At 43.0% G+C, this 18068-nt stretch overlaps 1 protein-coding gene across 1 annotated transcript; it reads left to right on the top strand.

Moving 5' to 3' along the window:
- Nucleotides 1-589: 589 nt before the first annotated feature.
- On the top strand, nt 590-17798 carry LOC139392888 (ethanolamine kinase 1-like). The gene is made up of 8 exons (XM_071141209.1): nt 590-896; nt 7630-7889; nt 8510-8650; nt 9694-9836; nt 13224-13307; nt 13709-13869; nt 16778-16851; nt 17325-17798. Exons 1-8 carry the CDS (start codon nt 750-752, stop codon nt 17395-17397), a joined length of 1083 nt encoding a protein of 360 aa, XP_070997310.1. The 5' UTR covers nt 590-749; the 3' UTR covers nt 17398-17798.
- Nucleotides 17799-18068: the final 270 nt, after the last annotated feature.

Raw genomic sequence — 18068 nt, 5'->3', positions numbered from 1 at the left:
TCATGATTGTGTCCCACTTGTTGTTGATTCTTCACAAAAAATACAGTTTTATATCTTTATGTTTGAAGCCTGAAATGTGGCAAAAGGTCGCAAAGTTCAAGGGGGCCAAATACTTTCGCAAGGCACTGTACTTGTTGCATTTAGAATTTGTCTAAGTCCTATCATCAACTGATTTAGCTCAGTTGGTAGAGCATGGCGCATGCAGTGTTCGATTCCCACCGGAAACCAATACGAAAAACAGTAGTAAATGTATACATTCACTAAGTCGCTCTGGATAAGAGCATCTGCTAAATGACTAACATGTCATTTCAGCCAGTGTATGGCTGTGGATTGACTGCATTGTTTAAATGGAATGCTGGCATATTGGCAGTTAATTCAAAAAAATGATGGACTCATTCCTCTAAAACTGGCTGGCACTCCTCTAACAAACATGCAGTGCATATACGGTTCAAATTCATTGTTTTACACAATATCTTATCACAGCAGTGGCGAACCATGGTTGATTTACTCCCTTACTAAAATGGCTGACATTTTAGACCATCATAAGAAGGTTGATGGCGATTGGTGAGTCACGAATTTCCCAGTATGCACTGCAAAATCGGTCATTTTTATGGGTGGGATTTTCTGAGAGGCGTTGCCGCACTATAAGCGAGTAGATTTTAACCTCCGCAGCCAAGCAAGAGTTCATACAAACGCATTTGCAGCCGCCTACAGTGAACTTCTTGTCAATTTAAACGGAACCTTTCATTATGGCCAACTACATTCATGTACCCGACGAGGCGCCCGCTGTACCCAAAATAGATGTCACATTAGACGAGAACGATTACAGATCTGGTGCATTGAGACTAATCAAGGAACTGAGACCGTTCTGGAAACCATCCGAGGTCAAAATGAAGGTATTACATTTGTCACATTCAACGTATTAATTTCTAATATGTTTCTACGATGACCGTAAGAGACTAGTCAGTCGTCATCTGTCGCATACTGCTTACCAGGCAGCTATTACATAATTCTGAAACTGGAGTGTTGCGCTTTTTTAAATAGAAGCTGCGTCAACTTGCTAGCTAGCAACAGTGTAGCATTCAAGCCAGCCGATTGACGAATGTATCGAGGCAGTAGAATTCATAGGCCTTTTGCTTGACGTAGTTTGCCTGATCTAGTAAGCTCAGTAACTCACTGTCCGTTCTGTATCACGTCAGGAGATTGCAACAAAGTATCTATCAAATTCAAGGATATTATAGGCGTCATCATGCACAAAACACAACTGGCCAGCTATGCATTTGATCTGGTGCCAATTTTCTTATGGCATTGTAATATTAAGTGTCATTCTACGATCGCAAGACTAGATACAACTTCCAGGAATGTATGATTATGAGTAGTGGGACTGGTTGCCAAGTAGCGTTACATCAACTCCAACAAGGAGCTGAGCGCAAACGAGCTCTTCAAAACCCTTCAGCCACATTACATTCGCCCACATTTGGCGCCCGTGTAAACTACAATTCCGAAGCTGTTTTAACGTTTGAAAAACGTCAACCATCACTTTCTAAAAAGTTTTCGAATATACCCTTGTCTTTTAATGTCAGAGATAAATACAGGTAAAAAAAATAAGAAAAGAGAGCTACTTACTGTAGCAGTTTTGCACCGATCCATCCAATGCTTGCCTCCAGTTGACGAACTACACTTCCTCTCCTGTTAGCTGACACGCTGGTGTTCGGAGCACGCTAGATGGCTAATAAGCACAGTTGGCGACATCTTCCGTAAACAAGCGCTGTAACGTGGAGATATAGCCGTGTGGGAAGACTAACCCTATACATGTGTGTAGTAATGTATCTATATTCACTACTCGCTGATATTAACGATACGTTCCGTATTCTTTCCAAAACAGTACCGCAGTAACGATGCGTGTTTATTTTTTAGACTAGAGGAAGAGTTGGGACTCGTGAAGATGTACTATGCAGACATCGCTCAACCATATCCTGTTTGTTGACAAAACAAGCACGTATAGTGTAGTCATTGTACCACCTAAAACCGCAGTGAAATCTATTTTCCATAACCAAAAATATTGTAATTTCAGCTGTTTTTGAATTACAAAAGGAAAAAACGGGAAGCATGAAGCTTGCTTTCAATAAGACTGGCATAACTATAACGCACATTTCTGTGTACATTTGATGGGGTCGCCCAAAAAATTGCATATTGCAGCAAAACTTCACCTATCATCAATGGGCATTAAAGTAGTTCGTATCTATGAATATGGTAAGCAGACGAGTTTTCTTTTTAAATTAACCTCCGAATTTTTTTTAAATTCTTAAACCCTGTAGCAACTGATAATGTAATAACTGCCAATAATGTAATGGGCTCCTACTAATTTCATAACTTTTGTATTTATAATGTAAGAAATGCTGATCATTTAATAAATATGCTGAACACAAAGTAATAGATTTGGCTCATTATTACATTATACATTAATTATTACTTTATAAAGTGGGATTTAAAAAAAATCAATAGTGTAATGACTTAAACCAATAATGTTTAATAACGCCTGTCTGTACAACCTAAAATTACTTTCATTTTAAAGCTGCAGTATGTCACCTTTTGGGCAACCTGACTAAATTCACATAGACATGTGAGTTTTATAGATCTGTCATTCTCGTTGAAAGTGGTAGTGTTCTATGTGCACTTTTTCTATGCTTCCTGTTCTTAAGTTTGGTTTTTGATTATTTTACTTTGTTTTGTACACCAGCTTCAAACAGCTGAAAATAATTTTTTGGGGGGTTAATGGAAAATAGATTTCACAGCGGTTTAGATGGTACAATGACTCTACACTATACGTGCGTGTTTTGTCACATTTAAGTGAACTATTAGAATTGTGGCGAAAAGGTGGCGTAATTAATGCATAGCACACCTTTAAAGGAAAATGTCTTTTTTTTTCACTTCATATTCAACACCACCCCATCAACATCTGTGAAAATATGATTTCAACCAATTATGAGTAGGCATTGTCTACTAATTGGATAATGTCATTGGATACTCTTATTTTACTATATTTTTTTACTACAAAATGTAGAAATGCACAATTATCACATACAGTGCATTTGGAAAGTATTCAGACCCCTTCCCTTTTCCACATTTTCTTACGTTACAGCCTTATTCCAAAATTGATCAAATATTTTTTTGCCCCATTATGACAAAGCAAAAACAGGTTTTTCTAAATTCGTAACATATATTATAAAGAAAAATACTGTATTTACATAAGAATTCAACCCTTTGCTATGAGACTAATTTGAGCTCGGGTACATCCTGTTTCCATTGATCATTCTTGAGATGTTTCTACAACTTGATTGGAGTCCACCTGTGGTAAATTCAATTGATTGGGCATGATTCGGAAAGGCACACGCCTGTCTGTATAAGATCTCCACTGTTGACCGTGCATGTCAGAGCAAAAACCAATCCATGGGGTTGAAGGAATTGTCCGTAGAGCTGTGAGACATGATTGTGTCGAGGCACAGATCTGGGGGAAGGTACCAAAACATTACAACATTGAAGGTCTCAAGAACACAGTGGCCTCCATCATTCTTAATTGGAAGAAGTTTGGAACCACCAAGACTCTTCCTAGAGCTGTCAGCCTGGCCAAACTGAGCAATCGGGGGAGAAAAACCTTGGTCAGGGAGGTGACCAAAAACACGATCACTCTGACAGAGCTGCAGAATTTCTCTGTTGGCGATGGGAGAACCTTCCAGAAGGACAGCCATCTCTGCAGCACTCCACCAATCAGGCCTTTATGGTAGAGTGGCCAGATTGAAGCCACTCCTCAGTAAAAGGCACATGACAGCCTGCTAAAAACAAGATTCTCTGGTCTGATGAAACCAAGATTGAACTCTTTGGCCTGAATGCCAAGCGTCACGTCTGGAGGAAACCTGGCACCTTCCCTACGGTGAAGCATGGTGGTGGCAGCATCATGCTGTGGGGATGTTTCTCAGTGGCAGGGACTGGGAGACTAGTTAGGATTGAGGGAAAGATGAATGGAGCAAAGTACAGAGAGATTCTTGATGAAAACCTGCTCCAGAGCGTTCAGGACCTCAGTCTGGGTTAAAGGCTCACCTCCCAACAGGACAACAACCCTAAGCACACAGTCAAGACAACTCGAGTGGCGTAGAGGAAAAGTCTCTAAATGTCCTTGAGTGTCCCATCCAGAGCTCGGATTTGAACCAGATCGAACATCTCTGGAGAGACCTGAAAATAGCTGTGCAGCGACGCTCCCCATCCAGCCTGACAGAGCTTGAGAGGATCTGCAGAGAAGAATGGGAGAAACTCCCCAAATACAGGTGTGCCAAGCTTGTAACGTCATACCCAAGAAGACTTGAGGATGTAATTGCTACCAAAGCAGCTTCAACAAAATACTGAGTAAAGGGTCTTATGTGATATTTCATTTTTTTACATTTATAATGCATTTGCAAAAAAATCTATAAACATGTTTTTGTTTTCTTATTATGGGGTATTGTGTGTAGATTGATGAGGGGGGAATTTTTTAAATCCATTTTAGAATAAGGCTATAATGTAACAAAATGTGGGAAAAGTCAAGGGGTCTGAATACTTTCTGAATGCACTGTATGTGCATGTTGGGGTGGTGCTGGAGATGAAGTTGAACAGTTAAGAAATGTCCCTTTAAGTGTCACACTTGAGGAACACTGCATTAGCATTCATTGCCACAACAGCGAATGCACATGTGCCAATTGAATCTCAACAAGGAAATATCTGGTTTTATTTGATTAACATTTTATTAAATAGTATGGATTTGAGTCGGAGGCTCATTTAAAAAACATTGTGGAGGAGTTGAGGTACTTGGCAAAGGCACCACGGGAGGTTTGTAAAAGTCTGAATTTTTGCCTGGTCTGTTTTGTGCACGGTAACTGTTTTGGGGAGAGCTGTTGTCAGGACGGAGGGGTTCTCTGGGACTTCCCCTGGGGACTTGTGCTAACACTAATATATTTTTGAGGATTTTTAGTCTTTTAGTCTTATTCTTTTATCTTGAAGATACAATAATATCGTATTGTAAGTTCCTTGGCAATTCCCAACCGAGTAACAAGGTAGCCCGAGTTTCTCCCGGGTTCTTTGTGATTTAAAGTTGGGCTAGTCTAAATGGTGAACACACTTCTGAGAAAGGAAACGTAGCCTAGTTCTCAATTTACATCAGGAAATAGGGTTTTTCATTAACTGGTCTTATGACTCACTAATCATGTGGTTTGTTCATGGCAAACTTGCACTAACCCACCACACAGGTTTACACCACCTAGCTTATGTATACAAATGGAACAAGCCTGTCATGCATGCTGATCGTATAAACGGGCGGTATGGTAAAACTCGGTGACCATACAAGATTGGCACATTTGGGACAAGTTCAGTCTCCGCCTCCTAAATAAAAACATAATTGAAGGGGGCGGAGCGGTCGTCTTGAACACAGAATGGGGGTGTGGTTTCTCTTTGTAAACACAGGGTATTGTGGGCAGGGTAGACACACACACACACACACAACCACACTGTCTATTTGCATTCACAAAGCAAGGACTCAGCACATGCCAGCCATTGCTTATTCCTGCAAAATAAAATTCCGGACGTGCCTCTACGCTCATGGTCAATCCCTGATAGTGTATGCGATTAGGGGTGGAATGCCTGCCCCCCCCCCAGAAATGTTCCAGTTTTCATTGGGGATGAAAACAACCACCCAGACAATTCCATCAATGCGTTCTGGGGCCCTTTTTTTGTTTTTCAATCAGATCTGAAATCAATTGACAACCTATAAAAGGAACCATAGAATTCAGTCCCAGGATGAAGATGATACTACAATAGGTGGCAGCATACTGTCTGTGGATGGTAGAGGTCCAGGGGAACGTACTTGTTGGCATATTCGTATTTAGAAAGGTCCTCATCTGTAGTATTAATAGAAAGATGAGAACGCTGCCTACCTGACAGGAAATCAACTGTACCTGTAGTAAATTGGCTATATAATAGGGGCCTATAGCCATCCCTGTTATGAAAACCTGCATGACTGGACATAAGCCTATAAATAACTGAGTGAATTGTCCTAAATAAACTCAGCAAGAAAAGAAACACCGCTTTTCAGGACCCTGTCTTTCAAAGATAATTTGTAAAAATCCAAATAATTTCACAGATCTTCATTGTAAAGGGTTTTAACACTGTTCCCCATGCTTGCTCATTAATTGCTTATGGTTCATTGAACATGCACCTGTGGAACGGTCGTTAAGACACTAACCGCTTACAGACAGTAGGCAATTAAGGTCACAGTTATGAAAACTTAGGACACTAAAGAGTCCTTTCTACTGATTCTGAAAAACACCAAACAAAAGATGCCCAGGGTCCCTGTGCATCTGTGTGAATGTGCCTTAGGCATGCTGCAAGGAGACATGAGGACTGCAGATGTGGCCAGGGCAATAAGTTGCAATGTCCGTACTGTGAGACGCCGAAGACAGGGAGACAGGTCAGACAACTGATCATCCTCTCAGTGGCAGTCCAAGTGTAACAACACCTGCACAGGATCGGTACATCTGAACGTCACACCTGCAGGACAGGTCCAGGATGGCAACAACTGCCCGAGTTACACTAGGAACGCACAATTCCTCCATCAGTGCTCAGACTGTCCGCAAAGTTTAGAGAATCTGGACTGAGGGCTTGTAGGCCTGTTGTAAGGCAGGTCCTCACCAGACATCACCGGCAACAACATGGCCTATGGGCACAAACTCACCGTCTCTGGACCAGACAGGACTGGCAAAAAGTGCTCTTCACTGACGAGTCACGGTTTTGTCTCACCAGGGGTGATTGTCGGATTTGCGTTTATCGTTACACCGAGGCCTGTACTCTGGGGCGGGATTGAGGTGGAGGGTCCGTCATGGTCTGGGGCGGTGTGTCACAGCATCATTGCACTGAGCTTGTTGTCATTGCAGGTAATCTCAATGCTGTGCGTTACAGGGAAGACATCCTCCTCCCTCATGTGGTACCCTTCTTGCAGGCTCATCCTGACATGACCCTTCAGCATGACAATGCCACCAGCCATACTGCTCGTTCTGTGCATGATTTCCGGCAAGACAGGCCAGCAAAGAGCCCGGATCTCAATCCCATTGAGCACGTCTGGGACCTGTTGGATCGGAGGATGAAGGCTTGGGCCATTCCTCCCAAAAAAGTCTGGGAACTTGCAGGTGCCTTGGTGGAAGAGTGGGGTAACATCTCACAGGAAGAACTGGCAAATCTGGTGCAGTCCATGAGGAGGAGATGCGCTGCAGTACTTAATGCAGCTGGTGGCCACACCAGATACGGACTGTTACTTTTGATTTTGACCCCCCTCCTCCCTTTTGTTCAGGGACACACTATTCCATTTCTGTTAGTCAGATGTCTGTGGAACTTGTTCAATTTATGTCTCAGTTGTTGAATCTTGTTATGTTCATACAAATATTTACACGTTACGTTTGCTGAAAATAAACGCAGTTGACAGTGAGAAGGCGTTTCTTTTTTTGCTTAGTTTATATATATTTATTTTATACTGAGGCATTGGATGTGATGATGATGATGATACCCCATTGCAATAATTTGTCTACCAATCATCTCTTTTTCCTCTTTCAGTTCTTCACAGATGGAATCACCAATAAGTTGCTGGGCTGCTATGTGGGCGGGGTCATGCAGGATGTGGTCCTGGTGCGTATCTATGGCAACAAGACGGAGCTGTTTGTGGACCGGGAGAACGAGGTGAAGAGTTTCCGGACGCTCCACGCACACCGCTGCGCCCCTCGTCTCTACTGTACCTTCAACAACGGCCTCTGCTATGAGTTCCTACAGGGCCAGGCGCTGGAACCTGAACACATCCGCAGTCTGCCCACGTCCAGGTACAGCGACAGTTAGCCCACCGCGTCGAGTACAACTACCAGGCCCTAATCTTAGCAGAGCTACTCCCACGCGACACACTCGGTGCTCTACATACACCACACCTTTGTATTCATTTTCAGGTGAAACCTGCACTTTTACACATTCCATAGTCTTTGGCAATGTCATGTAAGGTGTGGTGCGTCGGTGCCTAATATATGGGTGAGTCAGTAAGGAAAGGCAATGTGACTTGTTCCCTCGAGGAACATTCTTAGCAGTAGAAACATGGAACAGACAGTTACAGGTCAGGAGTGTGATTGAAAGCTCATTCTGGATCTATGCTCACAGAACCATTCTTTAGCTAACCTGTTCTTTCGCTAACGCCCAAGCGCTCCAGGGCTATGCATTCAGTTCAGCCTCACCCGTAGGTGTAAACTCACCTTAAGCTTAGTGAGTTGACAGGCTTGGGTTTCTCCTATGACCCAACTTTCATTACATTTCTGGTATTCTTTACAAATATGACCTCTAGTGTATAAGCCAATACTGAAGTAAGAGTTTTACAGTCTTGGCCTCTAGAATTATGTTATGTGCCTCCTCTCAAAACTCCCTATCGCCGACTCACATCGCTTCCACCACCCTACAGGCTCATCGCGAGGCAGCTGTCTAAGTACCATGCCATCCATGCTCACAACGGATGGGTGCCCCAGTCAGACCTGTGGCTGACCATGGGCAAGTACTTCGCCCTGATGCCCAAGTTCTTCCAAGACCCAGAGATGAACATGAGGTGAGTGGTGTAGATAAAGAAATGAACTGGGTCCCAATATCCAGACCTGCATGGTACGGGGTATGAAGGGCTGTGTTGGTGTATTCATGCCATGCACACTGAATAGTATGCTAGTTGAGATATTGGGACGAAGTCGAGGTCTAGGTAGGAGGACTGCGATATGTTAGTAGGGACACATGAAATCTGTTGGAGGTTTCTCATCAATAAAGTTATAAAACATATTATTGATGCTTGAATATTTTTCCTCCACCTATTTCCTACTTTATGACCTTCATGGGGCCAGGAGGTAATGTCTGGTTACATAATGATGAGGAATAACTCCCTGGGGCTCTAGTTTAACTTTCCATCAGGAAGCGCTTGAATGGAACACTGGAGTTATGAGAGATGCTTGTCCTGTGACCTCTGGCATGCCTGAGCGATTGCACAGTGAGTGTCTGCCATTCCTCACAGTTTCACCAGGTGTGTTTACCTGAAGAGGACGAGCCCCCTGTCACTCAAACCACACCCACTATTCATGAACAATATGCACTGTTCCCTAGTTAAATAAAAAAAATACTGTACCGTTTTGTTGTCAAACCACACCCACTATTCATGAACAATATGTACGGTTGCCTAGTTAAATAAAAAAAAATACTGTACCGTTTTGTTGTCAAACCACACCCACTATTCATGAACAATATGCACTGTTCCCTAGTTAAATAATACTGTACTGTATTTTAGTTCGGTATGTTGACCGTTTTAATAAAGTCATGTGGATTGGAGATTATGCACTATGCTTGGAGTTTCAAGCCTATAAAAGACTCCTCTATGCAGTTGTAGTTTATTGATCTGAGATGATGTATCAATGAGTTTACTCTTGACTGATGTCAGTTTTCTAGTAGATTCCAACCCTCTTCTTTTATTGGTCCGATATGGAACAATAATACTGTACCTCTGAGGTTGCGCAACACCTCTACTTCTTTCCCTGTGTACTTCTGTAAAGTGTAATCTCTCTCTTTCCTCCTTTCTCTCTTTCTACCTCCACCCCCTCCCTCCATCCCCAGGTTAAACAGTGAGGTGCCTAGTCGAAGGCGACTGAGGGAAGAGATGGTGTGGATGCAGCAGAGTCTGTCTGTGCTGGGCTCTCCTGTAGTCCTCTGCCACAATGACCTCCTGTGTAAGAACATAATCTATAATCAGCAAGGAGGTGAGTTTTACCCTGCATGCCCAAACATACTGCACTGCACCTAGCTACTATTGCACTGTCCACCACTACCCAGTCACAGGTAGGCCTGATTTCATATACTGCACCAGAGTTTGGGGGCAATTCCATTTTTAAATTCAGTCCATTCAGGAAGTCGACTGAAATTCAGATTTTCCACATTGACGAGAAATTAGGAGAAATTGAATTTGTTTAGTTCTGGGGTTAAAATAGATTTGAGGCACTGCACTCCTGCTCTGCACGGCATTCTCCCAGTCAAAAGCCACAAATCACAGGAAGGACTGACCATAGTGTTCAGTAGGTAAAACATTTGAGAACATTGTGAAACCTAGGAGGTTTGAAGTACCCAAACTTGTTAAGTTGGCTTATTTTAGTTTCTGTTTCATAGTGTTTTCTCCTGTTTTGCTCAACTGAACAGGGCCCTGGCTTTAGTGCATCTTGTGTAGTCAATTACCATCACAGAGCCGACAGGCTTTGCCCATCATGTCATGCTAGCTAAGGGTGGGAAGGGAGGGAGCTCTGTAGCCCATTTTAATTTTCATCAGTACATGTTTTTATTTGTGGTCCTTTGGGAATGCTGTTTTGTTTGTGTTGTGAATGCTTTTGGTACTAATGGCTGCCCGTGTTCAAAGCGGATGCAAGTAGAAATGGTCTCTCAAACCAGACCTGCCAGGTGGCCAATGGTTGCAGAGGGAGTGGTGAGTGTTTTAACCTGAGGGGGGAGAGCATTCTTACCTGAGGCTAAGGTGAGGGAGAGCATTCTTACCTGAGGCTAAGGTGAGGGAGAGCATTCTTACCTGAGGCTAAGGTGAGGGAGAGCATTCTTACCTGAGGCTAAGGTGAGGGAGAGCATTCTTACCTGAGGCTAAGGTGAGGGAGCGCATTCTTACCTGAGGCTAAGGTGAGGGAGAGGGATTCAGCTGATTTTTACCTGAGAAAACATGGGATTGAGGGAGAGCACTGTTTATCCCTTCGTTGGTCTGTTCAGCAAGGGGCGGGGTGATCTCACTGCTCCTTGTGCCCAGCTTCTCTCTCCTAGGAGCGTCTGGCCAGCCAGAGGGAGGGTTGACAGACAGGCAGACCCAGTTCAGAACACACCACTGTTCTACGCCACAGCTCTCCTCTCAGAGCAGCAGTAGGCGCTACCTCACTCCTTTCACTCAGACAGTGACTGGCCGTGTGAGCTAGCTAGCACCATTTGCTTTTATTACTTTCACTCAGTGACTGACGGCTCTTGCAGTGCTAGCTCTTTACCATACTGTTATCCAACCCTGTGCTAGACCACACCTGGCTTACATGGTGACAGGGTAGCTCTTTTCTGTTTTATGAGAGGGAAACCTCAAGCTTCAGCAATAACAAAAAAGAATCACAGAAAACATAACTAACTACAGTTAAAGTGTAGACAGAGCACACAGCTCTTTCAACTACAGTCTCTGTGGCAGTTTTAGTTCTCACTCTCTCGCTCTCTCTCTCTCTCGCTCTCTCTCTGTGTGAGAGAGAGAGCAGAGGGAAGCCTCTTCCTTCCAACAATAACAAATGCTTTACCCTCTGAAACTGATGAAAGTTTAGGGAAACTGATTTAAGATGTTTACAAGAGTCGTTTCAGTTCACCCAGTAAGAGAGCAGGATGGTTTCTCATTCAGCTGAATAAGTGTCCTCCCTTTTTTTCCCAGGGCCTCATCGCTCTGTTTATCTTTCTGCTCTGTCAGGTGATGAAGGGAGAGAAGTAGTCAAATTCTTCCCCAAGTCCCTGAGACTCAAACCTGTGCTGCTTAGCTTACAACAGGAAGCCACTCAATTATCTCATTTGCATAGGAGCAGGGAGGTGTCGTGCCATTGGGTCCCACGTGGACCAATCAGAGTTTAGCTTTGAAGGTGCCTGTTGCGAGAAGGGGGAAGTGTGAGAGACCGAAGGAGAGGACAGAGTTGGCAGTTTCTGTGACTGGTTGTGTGTGAATGTGTGAGAGTGTCTGTGTGTGTGTGTGTGATGGATGTGAGTTTGCCCAAACCTTTTCGTCTGCTGTACAGGGCTACTAGCCACTGACTGGAGGTGTTCTGTTGTGTCCTGCTAGGACCGCCCGGCGTCCGGTAACCATCTCACGTGTCTTTACTCAGTCAACCTCAGAAACACACACCAGAACACTCATACACACACTGTATGTGAAACTGTACTGTGACAAACACACATCATTTGGAATTTAGGGTGCTTCAACAAGCACTCTTGAGTATGACCTGCATAGTAAATGAAATACTAAAAGGATGAAGACCCTAAAGCATTTGAAAGGGTATTTTTGATGTTAAAACGGCTCTTTCTAGTTAGATTTGGGGGTAAGGCTTTGCATGTTGACATCCCCTCATGCAGTACTGTTTCTTCGCTAGAGGGCAGTGTTGCATCTCTTTACCGCCCAACACCACATTCCTTCTGCATGGTGCCTCTGTTTCCATCTTTCCACCACAATCACTTTCTCAACGCATGACCTTTTACCCAATCAATTCCACTGCAAGTTCCACAACGGCATATGAACCAAACTAACCCAATATAAGCTTGCTGTGGAAAGTAACATGGACATCCTTATTTTTTTTTAAATGACACATTTGGACTTCTCTTGTTTATTTACAACGTATCTCACTAACCAAACAACACAAACTAAACATGTACAAATGACACATTATTCCTCTGTGTATAATAGCTTCTGTGTGAGCTAATTTGTTTGTGAAGCCAATCAGGAGATTTCCTGGAAAAGGTTGATAAGACTATTTGTCTACGGAATTGGATAATCCAATCCATTTTCCAATCACATGACTGGCTCCTGTAGCCTATATTGGGATTGTGATCACCCCACATAATGGCAGAAAAAAAAGAACATTTTGAAAATATCAGTTCTCAACTTTTTCCAGAACACTTTGAAATTCAAACTGGTTGGAAGCTCGTCCTACATCTGAATGGAACCCTCATGGAAAGCTTTATTTTTATAGCTAACTCATCTGGCTATTATATAACATGACAACCACTGTCATGACCACGCTAGTCAGAGGAATCAGCTAAAGCACATTTACCTGTTTGGGACCAGGCGAACTGCATGTCTGCATCAATTAGGCCTATATGTCTGTCTGTCTGCCCACTTTCTATGTGTCTGCATTTGTGTCAACTTCGTTTTTCTCGAAACATTCTCACTTCCCTTCAAAATGCAAACTCTTACTCCTCCACCCCAGAGGCCTATAGTATTTCCAGTAGGTTGTCAGTGAGGCATCAGAACCACTTAGACTAGAGAGAGGGATGATAATGGGTTAATAATGCACAGCTTTATCATTAATAATGTGACGGGTCTCTGTCCTGTACTAATCAAACCTTCCTCTCTCTGCCCCTTTCAGAAAATGTCAAGTTCATTGACTACGAATACGCTGGGTACAATTACCAAGCCTATGACATTGGGAACCACTTCAATGAATTTGCAGGTAAGAGTTTGTCTGTGTGTGGAGTAACTTTGCCAAGTGCGACTGGTCATTTTTATAAAGTGCTGCCTGTACAGTATGTGTTGTGGTCCTCTGTAGCTTGGTAGAGCACGGCGATGCCAGGATAGTGGGTTCTATTCCGGCAGGTAGCCTAGTGGTTAGAGTGTTGGGCCAGTAGCCGAAAGGTTGCTAGATCGAATCCCCGAGCTGACAAAGTAAAAAAAAATCTAGTGTTATAAAAAAACATATTTTTTTTCAATCCCGCTCTGAAAATATGACTGCTTTGGATAAAAGCATCTGCTAAATTACATATTATGGTCGGCGTGTTAAGCTTGTGTTTGGTCATTGTACTAAGCATTTGTGTGTTTTGATCTTTTACTTGGCGCGTGTGTGTCCTGTTGTAGGCCTGAATGAGGTGGACTACAGCCACTACCCAGAGCGGAGTTTGCAGCTGCAGTGGCTGCGCTCCTACCTGGAGGCCTATAAGGAACACAAAGGTCAAGGGTCAGAGGTCACTGAGAAAGAGGTGGAGGTGCTCTACGTACAGGTCAACCGCTTCTCCCTGGTGAGTTCACGTCTCCTTTTTTGCGTGGTTAATCTGTGGTTTACGCCCAAGACGAAGTTGGTGGACCTTCGTACGTTTTGTCACATTTTTTATTTGAGTTTTGTTTACAAGATGAAGTATTAGACCGATGTTTAGTGAGACTTTGACACAGGTAAATCAGTCAGGGGCGTTCCTAGGTAAAGTTGAAAGGCTCTTTTGAAGCTTTTCACGAGGAGATCTTCAATGCCAGTCATCTCCGTCTGTTTGGTGTTCTCAGGTCGAAGGGCCGAGCAGTGATCCCATCCGCTCTTCTCCGTTCACTTCTTTCAGAGAAACGACACAATGTACCCAATCAATTGCACAAGGATGTGTATGTTAGGGTGAATCGCTCAAGGTTAATTGGTTGGGCCTTTAATCAATAGTTAAGGCAGTGTAGTCTATTGTGTAGAACCGTCTCCCCTGGTACCTAGCAGAGATTGTTTCCCTGAACACGTACTCATCTAGAAGGTACAGTTGAAGTCGGAAGTTTTACATACACCTTAGCCAAATACATTTAGACTCAGTTTTTCACAATTCCTGACATTTAATCCTAGTAAAAATTCCCTGTCTTAGTTCAGTTCGGATCACCACTTTATTTTAAGAATGTGAAATGTCAGAATAATAGTGGAGAGAGGTGATTTATTTCAGCTTTTATTTCTTTCATCACATTCCCAGTGGGTCAGAAGTTTACATACACTCAATTAGTATTTGGTAGTATTGCCTTTTAAATTGTATAACTTGGGTCAAACGTTTCGGGTAGCATTCCACAAACTTCCCACAATAAGTTGGGTGAATTTTGGCTCATTCCTCCTGACAGACCTGGTGTAACTGAGTCAGGTTTGTAGGCCTCCTTGCTCGCACACGCTTTTTCAATTCTGCCCACACATTTTCTATAGGATTGAGGTCAGGGCTTTGTGATGGCCACTCCAATACCTTGACTTTGTTGTCCTTAAGCCATTTTGCCACAACTTTGGAAGTATGCTTGGGGTCATTGTCCATTTTGAAGACCCATTTGAGACCAAGTTTTAACTTCCTGACTGATGTCTTGAGATGTTGCTTCAATATATCCACATAATTTCCTTTCCTCGTGATGCCATCTATTTTGTGAAGTGCACCAGTCCCTCCTGCAGCAAAGCACCCCCACAATATGATGCTGCCACCCCCGTGCTTCACAGTTGGGATGGTGTTCTTCGGCTTGCAAGCATCCCCCTTTTTCCTCCAAACACAACGATGGTCATCATGGCAAAACAGCTATTTTTGTTTCATCAGACCAGAGGACATTCTCCAAAAAGTACGATCTTTGTCCCCATGTGCAGTTGCAAACCGTAGTCAGGCTTTTTTATGGCGGTTTTGGAGCAGTGTGTTCTTCTTCCTTGTTGATTGGTCTTTCAAGTTATGTCGATATAGGACTCGTTTTACTGTTTTCTCCAGCATCTTCACAAGGTCCTTTGCTGTTGTTCTGGGATTGATTTGCACTTTTCACACCAAAGTACATTCATCTCTAGGAGACTGAACGCATCTCCTTCCTGATAGGTATGCCGGCTGCGTGGTCCGATGGTGTTTATACTTGCGTTCTATTGTTTGTACAGATGAATGTGGTACATTCAGGCGTTTGGAAATTGCTCCCAAGGATGAACCAGACTTGTGGAGGTCTACAATTTATTTTCTGAGGTCTTTTCTGATTTTGTTTTATTTTCCCATGATGTCAAGCAAAGAGGCACTGGGTTTGAAGGTAGGCCTTATAATGCAGCCACAGGTACACCTTCAATTGACTCAAATGATGTCAATTAGCCTATCAGAAGCTTCTAAAGCCATGGCATCATTTTCTGGAATTTTCCAAGCTGTTTAATGGCACAGTCAACATAGTGTATGCAAACTTCTGATCTACTGGACTTGTGATACAGTGAATTATAAGTGAAATAATCTGTCTGTAAGCAATTGCTGGAAAAATTACTTATGTCATGCACAGAGTACATGTCCTAAACGACTTGCCAAAACTATAGTTTGTTAACAATAAATTTGTGGAGTGGTTGAAAAACGAGTTTTAATGACTCCAACCTAAGTGCATGCAAACTTCCGACTTCAACTGTATGTACACTGGGTATCGAAAAGCAGAGGAGAACTTTGAAATAAACATGTAGTAGACTTGCAAATGAGACACAAACGAAGCAGGAGAGCGAGCTTTGTAAATATTTCTAATTGACCGTCTGCCTGTTTGCTGTTCAACAGAAGTGCAAAAATGGTAATTTATCTGAGTACTCTACGGCTTAGATGAAGAAAGGTCCGATGCGTTTGAATAGCAATAGAAGCATTGCACTGCTTTCAAAGATCAAAGGAGGGACCATACTAGATCGACTTATTTCTACAATGTCACATAGAGAGAAGTGACCGTGCAAACGTATTGAAAACCAACGAGAAGACTTCAGTCTTGTTATGGACAATAGAGTCCCTGGGGTTATTATCCATACATTAGCTATACATAGCAAATCCATAGGCTTAACAAACTGCAACAGAAGCTTGCTGTATAAGGTTTTGAAGTAGGCAGACTATAGCAGCCTCCTTGTCCTGGAAAGCGACATTCCAGAATTCTCATTTTGCACGGTCAATAGTAGCACCCTCCTGGGCGACGATCCCAACACCACCTGAGACTCACCCTACCTCCTCCTTTGGTAACTACACTCAAGTATGTTTACTGTAGATAGAAGTGGTAGCCTTGGTTTCGGTCTGTTTCAGCTGTAGACAACACCTTTTGTTGGTTGTCACTATGGGATTTGTTGTGTTTGTGTGACAATGGTGTTGGTTAAATATTTCCATTCCTATCAGGACTATGAACACCGACACCCACATTTAATAACATGACTATCCCCCATTCTTTTCCCCCTCTCTCCAGGCATCTCATTTCTTCTGGGGCCTATGGGCTCTGATTCAGGCCGAGTTCTCCACCATTGATTTTGACTTCCTGGGGTAAGTGGCTTCAAAAATGTACGTTTTTATCCGGAGATAAAAATGAGAGCTTGGCATTATAAGGTTCTATCTGCAAGAATATGGTTCTGAGATACCTGGCTTTAGAGTTCCGAACCCTCATTGGTTTGAATGGTGTCAGAATTTTTTATATTGTATTAATTTCAACTTGAATTGGGGGTATTTAGAGTACTATATACGTGGATAACATTGAACAGAACAAGGCTTAGTCAAGAACTCAATTTTGCCTATAATGCAGATAGTCCCAAGTTCTCAAAGACATGACATTAAAGCCATAGCAGATGTAGCATATAGCGTATTTATAGTTTCTGTAATAATGTCAGTTGTTGAGTACTTTGTTTCACCCTGAATGCCTTCTGATGTTATGTCCTTACGCAGCATCTTGTTTTCTTATGACACATTGTCACTTGATATCTTGTTACAAGCGTTGACGTACATTGGCTCCCTCGTTTCAGATACGCAGTCCTTCGCTTCAGCCAGTATTTCAAGATGAAGCCAGAAGTTGCAGCGCTGAACTTTCCAGAGTAAAAGTCCTTCTCCCTATCTGGTCCTCATGTCCACCGTAGAGTGCCCTCTAGGGGGTGTCGGAAAGAAGACCCGGAGAGAGCCCAGTCCACGCTTCCTGTGGATTTCATTCGGGCACTCACTAGAGACTCATAGAACCCTATGGGAACTCATAGAACTATATTAGAACTCATATAACTATATTAGAACTCATAGAACCCTTTTGAGAACTCCTAGCTGTTAGAAACCATGACTCACCATCCATTGACACTCCACAGGGCCAATTCCATAGCATCACTGCTACAGACAGATCCCTACCCAGTTCGCTATAGAAGCCTAGAACCATGCACTTCTTCATAAAGACTAAAGTCTTTCAGACCCAGTCCTCCAAAATGTCTATAAATATGCAAGAAGAAGAAGAAGAAGAGGAAGAAAACTATCATGGCTATTTTTTTTGTTAAGATCAACCAAATGAAAACAGTGCCATGTAATGAATGGCGAATTCAGTGTGACATTCCAGTAGCATCTCTCACCCCAGTCTGTGCCCGCCCACAGGGGTAACTCACAACAGAGGAGACCCGGACCAACTCTGGAACTTGTCTCCTGTGTTGTGCTGCTGACTGACTGGGAATATTAGTGTGTGTGGGCTCACTCCAAGCCATTCCAATTGGATATATATACATCTCTTGTCTGGG

The sequence above is a fragment of the Oncorhynchus clarkii genome, chromosome 33 (assembly GCF_045791955.1).
Source record: "Oncorhynchus clarkii lewisi isolate Uvic-CL-2024 chromosome 33, UVic_Ocla_1.0, whole genome shotgun sequence".
Taxonomy (NCBI): Eukaryota; Metazoa; Chordata; class Actinopteri; order Salmoniformes; family Salmonidae; genus Oncorhynchus; species Oncorhynchus clarkii.
Note: the sequence above shows the minus strand (reverse complement) of the source record. Positions and strands in the feature narration are given on the sequence as shown.